Source organism: Elephantulus edwardii, unplaced genomic scaffold (assembly GCF_000299155.1).
Source record: "Elephantulus edwardii isolate Elephantulus edwardi_28Jun2011 unplaced genomic scaffold, EleEdw1.0 scaffold00315, whole genome shotgun sequence".
Classification (NCBI taxonomy): Eukaryota; Metazoa; Chordata; class Mammalia; order Macroscelidea; family Macroscelididae; genus Elephantulus; species Elephantulus edwardii.
The window spans coordinates 1,971,887-1,980,065 of NW_006400065.1; the positions used below are offsets into that span (position 1 = coordinate 1,971,887).

The following is an 8,179-nucleotide window of genomic DNA, read 5'->3' on the forward strand; positions in this document are numbered from 1 at the left end:
TTTTATTATTTGTGTGTGTGTGTGTGTGTATTGTCAAATTGGATCTGACTGGTACAAGAGGAGATTGCCCCTCCTTCTCCAGCAGAGCATCTGGTAGATTCAAACCATGTGCCTTTGGGATTGCAGTGCAGCTTCTTGCCACTAGTCCACCAGAGCTCCCTTCAGAACTTTTTTTAATTAAAAAGCCAAACAAACACAAAACAACCAAACCATCAAACCTTGGCTTCCAGAAAGTCTGATTTGCACTGATTTGGTGCAACGTCTCAGGTCTTTGCCCAGTACCCAAAGGAGAAAGTCCAGCTCTCCTCAAAATCACAGGGTTTACATCAACAAATGAGTGGACAGGAAAACAATGGTATAGCCACACAATGGAATACTATGCAGCACCGAAAAACAATAAACTCATAGAACATTACATAATATGGATGATCGTGGAGGACATTATGCTGAGGGAAAAATCTCAATTACCAAAGGACGAATAGTATATAAAACACTACTGTTATAAAATAGGACTTAACATGAGGGAGTTGGGGGGAAACTAGAAAAAGATTGAATGATAATGAACACTGCATAATGAGCAAATGAAGGAAAGAACTATTTAAAAGGAATATATGATTAGGTAGTATATGTTTGACAACAGCCCAGAATAAGAGGTGGATTGCAAACTGGATTGGGGCAGGCAAAAGGAGGAAATGTATGTAACAATGAATGAATATTTATTTAAAAAATATATTAATTGGGGGTGGGGAAGGGAAGAAGGAGGAAAATGTGCAAGAAGGAATAACGGAAAATCAAACTTTTCTGTAAACTTTCATTAAAATCACAATTAAATAAAAACACACCCCAAACAACAATGTTTAAGCTCTTGCCCTCCCCCCCCTCTTTCTTGGTTGTGTATTTTTTCCCCTTTTTCCTTTTCCCTGCCTCAGGGCCTTTGTATATGCTGTCCCCACCTATGTTGAGTTCCTTCTTTCAGCACCAGGACCTGGACAGCTCCTGCAAGAATGCTTCTTTCTCATCCTTCCCCTCTGAGGTCAAATTGGCTCACCTGCTCTTTTAAAAAAAAAAGAAAAGAAAAAGAAAAAAAAAAGTAACTTCCTGCCTTTAATGCTGGGGTTTAATCTCCTTCAGCCAACCACACAGGCAGAGAGTGATGACCACAGGTAACACTGGATGCTCTTCCTCACCAAAGGAGTCCTAGTGGCATAGTGGGTTCCATACATATTGGGGTGCTCACACACAGGGTTCTCCACAGGAGAAAAAGGAGGCAAATTGCTCTTGTTAATGGAGAGGTCTCTAGGTGTCAGAAGTGACTTGGCTTCCAGCCATGCTGCGGGTTCAGATCTTCTCCAAACTAAACTCACTGCCAACGAGTTGATTTCGACTCATAGAGAACTTCCATCCAGTTCCTGAGGTGGTAAATCCTAACAGAAGACTGCCTCATCTTTCTCCTGCAATGCAGCTGGTAGGTTTGAACTGCCTACCTTTTGGCTAGCAGTCTCACACTTAACCTACTATACCACTGGGGCTCCAATAATTATCACTCTCATTTTACAGATGAGATGACTTGAAGCCTAGAGAGGGATTGTCACAGAGCTGGTAAGAGGGAGAAGGAGGGATGTGAAGCCAGGCTCTCTCTGGAAGCCAAACTCAAACGCCTTGCCATTGAATTAGTCCCTACTCGTGGTGACTCTGTGGGAATCCGAGTGAAACTGCTCCAGCAAGGTTTTCTTGGCTGTCATCTTTAGGAGAACAGATTGCCAGGCCTTTCTTCCATGGTGCAGGTGGTAAGGTTCAAACCACCAACTTTCTGCTTAGTCTTAAACTGAAACTGAGTGCTGTCCTTTCTGACTCGTAGCAACCTTCCACTGCAGTTCCCAGGTGGGAAGAGACTTATCTTTCTCCCTTGGATCTACTGGTGGATTTGAACCTCCAGGGATGCGTGGCCATTGGTGCAGCGTGGATGGTTAGAAGTGCAATTTGCTATGGACCATGCTAGCAGGGATCATCTGGTTTACCCAAGGAGCATGGTCTAGATCTTCCCTCACCCCCATTTAACTACTTTTTAGGCAGGGGTCTAGGGGAGGATGGGGAGTTGGGGATTGGTGAACCTCCCTTACAATCAAACCCACTGCCCAAACCCACACCCACTGCTATTTGATTTATTCTGATTCTTAGAGACCAGACAATGTGGGGCAGAGGGAGCTCGCTCTGATGGTATAGTCAGTCCCTAGGCAGCTGCCCTCTCTCACGGTCGAATCCACCAGCAGCTCTTTGGGAGAAAGAGCTGGCCTTCTTCCATAAAGATTACGGTAAAAAAATACCTATGGGACAGTCTCCTCTCGTCACATGGGGTCAATTATGATCTGGAATTCACTAGACCGACAACACTCAGGAACAACATTCCAGTGCCTGCTGCAGAATAGATGCTCAAGAAATAGCTGTGGAATGAATAAATGAAGGACAGCTGGAAGGAAGGCGCGGTGCAACTTTTGAACAAATCACTTTAAAATTCTTGTTCTACTTCAATGGGGCCATTTCACAGATAGAAACACTGAGGTTTGCTTCAAACTGGGGATAAGGGGTCAAATGGTTGTGTCCTTTCTTCTGCTTAAGACACCTTCTTGCCTCCCAGATGTCCTCAAGATGAAGTCCAAAGTCTTGACCTTGACTTCCAACCATGCATGATCTCCTGCTGGCATTATCTATCAGTTAATATGAAGAGCCGATATTACCACTGGGAAATCTAGAATGGAGGTTAAAGTGTCCTGACTAGGAGTTCTATTAACTTGCTGTATGACCTTGGGTGAATTAATGACCTTCTCTGAATAACAGGACCCTGAACCGCCTTGTCTGTTTATGCCCATATGTTTATTCAAAACATGCATTTACTCAAAACCCTTTAGTGCCTACCCACAGTATTAGACACAATCCAAACTCCTTCCTATCAAAACCCTTCACTGCCACTGACTTGATTCTAACTCATAGTGACCATATGACATTGTTACAGGCTGTCACGGTCACTGTGACTCAAAGCAATTCCATGCACAATGCTCTGCCCAATCCTGCTGGTCTCTGCTGCCCCCACTGCTGTAGTCACTGTATCACTCATCTCATTGAGGGTCTTTCTCTTTCACTGACCCTCCAACTTCCCAACCATGATGTCCCTTTTTTTAAAAAAAATTGAGATTTTTAAAGCAAGTTTAGAGAACTTGGATTTCCATTCACTCATTGTTGCACATCTTCCTCCCTACCCACCCCTCCCCCAGTTCTCTTTTCTCTTTGAAAAAAAAATATTTCATTGTTGTACAATTCCCTTCCACCCCAATTCACTTTACTATGTATGCAGTTCTTATTCTGGACTGTTGTCATCAAATAACACCTAATCATAGATTCCTTTTACGCAGTGCTATTCCTCATGATGTCCTTTTCCAATAGCTGACCCCTCTTGACACCATGCCCAAAGTATATAACCATATGAGACAGAGTAAAACTATTCTCCTATAGAGTTTTCAAAGCTTTGAATCCTGACTGGAGACTGACTCATCTTTCTCTCACCGAATGCTTGGTGGGTCTGAATCCCTTTCCTTTTTGGTTACGTGCTAAGTACTTAACCACTGTGCCATCACGGCTCCTCAGCTTAGCTTAAGCCCTTGCCCCCGTATCTAGTCATATCTTAACTTTCCTATCTTCCATGTCCCCTCCAAACCCAGGAACTTCCCTCAGCTTCTTAAACTGGCCAAGATCTTTTGCCTCCAAGCTGCTGTTGTTCATTCTACCAAAAATAGTTTCCCAGATCTTTCAGAGTTTCTCTATTGGAGATCTCAGTTCTGACATCTCCTCTTCCAGGAAGCCCTCCCTCACCTCCCAGGCTGGGTCATCCCCTCTGGACTCTCCTAACCCCTATCTGGGGACAGCTGTGTCTCCCCTACAGGACTGTGTGCCCCACAAAGACAGGGCAGGGGATAACTCAAGTCACTTAAATTAAAGCAGAGATCAGCTTTGGAAGAAATAATAATTCAGAGTCAAGGTTAAACACAAGGGCACTGCACTCAGCTTTTATGCCTCTATTCCTCAGGATGTGACCTTTGGAAATAACCAAACTCCTCAGTCTTTTATAAAACCGTGAAACAGTATACCTGCCTCACAGCAGAGATCTTGCCATTAATACAAACCTCCAGCATCTACCAGGCTCTATGCAAAGCAACTTATGAAAATTAACACATTTAATCCTCCCAACAACCCTTTGAGGTGCAGACTATTTTTATCATCATCTTAAAAGCCCATTACCTAAAACAAAAACAAAACCACATCAACCCACAAAGCAAAACACCTAATTAACCTTGAATAAATTCCAATTCATAGTGACCCTATAGGACACAGAACTGCCCCATTGGGTTTCCAAGGCTCTTTAGGTCCAGTTCGCAGAGGAATGCTTAACCACTGTGCCACCATACCCCCATTTTACAGCTGCAGAAACTGAAGTGCTGTAACTTACAAAAAAAGATCCCTGGTGGTACACTGCTTTAAACGTTCAGCTGCTAATGAAATGGGGGGACAACCTGAACCCAGCAACCCCTTCCAGGGAGAAAGAGCAGTCTGCGGTCAGCAATTCGACAGCTTTGGAAAGTGAGGGGCCGTTGTCCTGAGTCTGACCTTGCCTGCTGGGTCGCTGTGAGTGAGGCCCATTCCACTTTTAAATTCCATCCAGGGTGGTACAGATGAGCAGTCAAGTTGCTATATGAGCCCAAATAAGTCTGTCTTCAGTGTCACAGCCCTGCACTACCAAAGGCGTGTCCCGGAGACGCTGCCATTAGAGAATTTAGCACCACACTTGGCACAAGGTATTGATTGTACAGTGCCTTCGAGTAAATTTTGATTGACAGCGACCCCCCAAGTTGTTGTTGTTATGTGCCATCAAGTTGCCTGTGACTCATAGTGACCCTATGTCAATAGCCCTGAAACCTGCCAATCTTACTGTCTCTGACACACCTACCCTCATAACCCCAGTCACTGAATCAATCCATCTCATGGAGAACCTTACTCTCTTGAGCTCTCTCTCCATTTTTCAAGCATGACAGAAGAAATATAACCAAACACCCCACGTCAAAGGGGTTTCCTGACTAGTCCCAACTCTCGCTCCTGGTGGGGGTCTCAACCACCAATCTTGGTCAGCATCTAGAGTACTTTACCCTTTGCACCACATGCTAGCTGCTCCTCAAATGTGTGATGTTGATATGACAATGGTCCTCTCTGGGGACTTTGGAGTTAGGACTTAATTGGTCTCACTCCTTACTCTGACAGTAATCATTTCATTTTTCCGAGTCTCAGTTTTCCCTTCTGTAAACTGGGACTATCACAGTATCCATCCCATATTATGGCAGTAAGGATCTGATGAGCGTAGTTACCCGCTTGACCGGGTGTCAGGCATCAACAAGAGTTTGTCTTGTTAAGGAACTCACCTGTAGGTCGCTCCTCCCTGCGGTCTTCTTCGTGGCGTTGGAATTGGGCGCCAGGAGCTGGAGGCTGTGAGGAGGCGCCTCCTGCAGGCTGCTCCGCCCAGGCACCTGTCCCCGCGGCGATGCCGGGTCCCAGGATGGCAAAAATTGTCTCCTCTTCCGCCGAGAAGGCGTCCTCGGCGGCGGCCCCGGCCCCCTGCGTGGAGTGCGGCACGCGAGCCAGCTTCTCCTTGGTGCGGCGCTTGAAGTCGTTCCAGCGCTTCTGCACCTCCTGGCCGGTGCGCTTCCAGCTGGTGATGCCGTTGATCTTGGCGGCGATGCCGTCCCACAGGCGCCGCCGCTCGGCCACGCTCACCCGACGGCTCTGCGCGCCGTACAGCTGCGGGTAGTGCGCGCGCACCTCGCGGATGAGGATCTGGTTCTCCTCGAAGGAGAAGCGCGGTTTGCGCAGTCTGGTGGTTTCCTCCGTTTCACCAGCCGCCGCCGAGGCCATGGCGCCCCCCGCCGCCGCTGTCCGGCCGCCAGGCGCATGGGGGGCGCCGGCGCTGCAGGAACCGGGTGCACGGCGCTAGCGCGGAGTCTCTAAGCAGCCCGCCCCACCCCAGCCGCCCCAACACCACGGACCAGCCTGTCCTAAGGGCCAGAGGTGGGGGCAGGGGTGCCAGGGGCAGGTAGAGGAGACGGGCTGGGGGCGGGGTGGGGGGAAGTCAGTGGTGCCTAATAATAGCTGACACTGGCTGAGTGCTGGCGGTGTCCTGGTGCCGCGCAAAGTGCAGCGCTAAGGAATTAGGCAATTGAGAGGGTCTAGGGGGGATGGAGGGAAACGAGAAAAAGTGGAAGATGGGTGACTGCAAGAGTTAGAGAATGAAGACATAGAAGGACGGTCAGGAAAGGGAATAGGGGGTAATTCAGGGGTCGAAGAAATACAGGGTGATGAGGGTAAGGGGATGCTTAAGAAGAGTGCTGCAAAATGGGGGACCAGAAACGGAGGGGTGCTCTAGGGGTTCCAGGGCAATGAGGTGATTGTAAGACCTATTTAAGGAAGGGCTCTAGAAGGATGTCCAGGAATAATGGTGAATTAGAAGCTCTTGGGACAGCGAGGGAGCTGGGACGATAAAATACTAAAGATTAAGGTCTGCAGAAATTGTGGGAGCTCTGGGGGTTGTCAGGAATTAAAGGGAATCTGGGAATAATGGGGGGGCCGAGGATCAAGAGGGGACATCGAGGGATCTGACAGTCTCCATAAAGAATTGGGGGTCGTGGGGGGCAAGGAATGAGTTGGGCCGTGGGTCACTCACCGGCGCCGCCGCAGCCCCCTTCTGCCCGTCGGTCAGGGCTTGAGCTTCTGCGGCCTCCTCCCTCCCCCCGCCTCTCTCCCTCCCATCTCTGGGGCCCCGCCCCCGGCCGCCGGGGAATCATGGAGCATGCGCACCGAGCACCAGTCGGGCTCTGGGCCCTTAACGCCCGGGTTTCACACAGCCTATGGCGCAAGCGTAGAATTGCCATCTAACGAGGTGCCCTAGCTGCAGACAACTGCGCAGGCGCAAGATTAGCGCTGCGCTCCTTTCCTTGGTGCCTCAAATACGCATGCGCTTCTCTTGCTTTACCTTTTTTTTTCTATCTCCTTTCCCTTTGCCTGCCGCGGCGCCCCCGCGCAGGCGTAGCATTCCTTGGGGGGGGGGAAAGAAAAAAGGGCTAATTCCCCGCGTTTTCCTGCCCACTCCACTTTATAAATGCGCATGCGTCTCATGCACTTAGCCCAGGAGAAGGGAGGGGGGGCCAAAGGGAAGCGCATTGTCTCCATGACAATTGCGTGGGTGGCGTGGAAGGTTTAAGAAAATCGCGTAGCTGCCTTCCATATCCACTGGGCCGCTTGGGATGTGCGGACTTGCTTGGAGACATTCCGCTCCAGGCGGGTGCAGTAACCATAGCAACCTATCAACATTCTTACCACGCCCGGGGAGGCCCCACATCCGCACAAATACGTCATCGCGCGGGCGGGGAGAGTTTCTTGGCGGGTAGGGAGTGTGGTACTGGCGCGGGCACGGATTTTAAGCAAATCCGTGGAGGCAGGAACGAATGTAGAACACAGGTTGAATGAAGCAGATATCAGAAGGACTGTGAAATTTGTAGTTTAGCATTCTGCAGTCGTCCTCAAGGTCATTCAACGAAAGGAACTTAATTTGTACAACAAATCTTTACTGAGAGCTTAGGCAATTTTAGGGAGTTCGGCTGGCATAGTTTATAAGAAGTTACACTGCTAACCCAAAGGTGGAGCCTCTGGCAATTCGAATCCACTAGCGACTCTGTGGGTTAAAGATGGGCAGTCTCCTCTAGTGCGATTTACAGCTTCCAAAAAGCCACTGATTTTTTTTTTTTTTTTAATTCCACTGCAATGAGGACTGTGACACTGATGTGTCAAATGCGTTAATGGTTGGCTACCCAATGCGGACAGACAGTGGGATGGAGCTCCCCATTAAAACAAGCTTGCAAGGAGGAGTGGCATCCACTTCCATAATAGTTTGCCTCCGGAAACCCTATGAACCTGGAGAGAGGATGAAAGGCACCCAAGCGTCAAGGACTTTCCTTCGTAGGGTCTCTATGAGTCGCCTGCGACTCCACGGCACTTAACAACAACTACAATGAGGTTTTCCTTTCCTTCCTTCCTTCCTTCCTTCCTTCCTTCCTTCCTTCCTTCCTTCCTTCCTTCCTTCCTTCCT

The 8,179-nt window shown here is 48.6% G+C and overlaps 1 protein-coding gene across 1 annotated transcript in view; it reads right to left on the reverse strand.

Annotated features, from left to right (window-relative positions):
• The window catches only part of MYPOP (Myb-related transcription factor, partner of profilin), a 9,046-nt gene extending 3,094 nt beyond the window's left edge, over positions 1-5,952 (reverse strand). Inside the window, exon 1 of the mRNA XM_006901276.1 lies at positions 5,463-5,952. Coding sequence (XP_006901338.1) covers positions 5,463-5,952 — 490 coding nt within the window. The remainder of the gene's footprint in view (positions 1-5,462) is intronic.
• Positions 5,953-8,179: the final 2,227 nt, after the last annotated feature.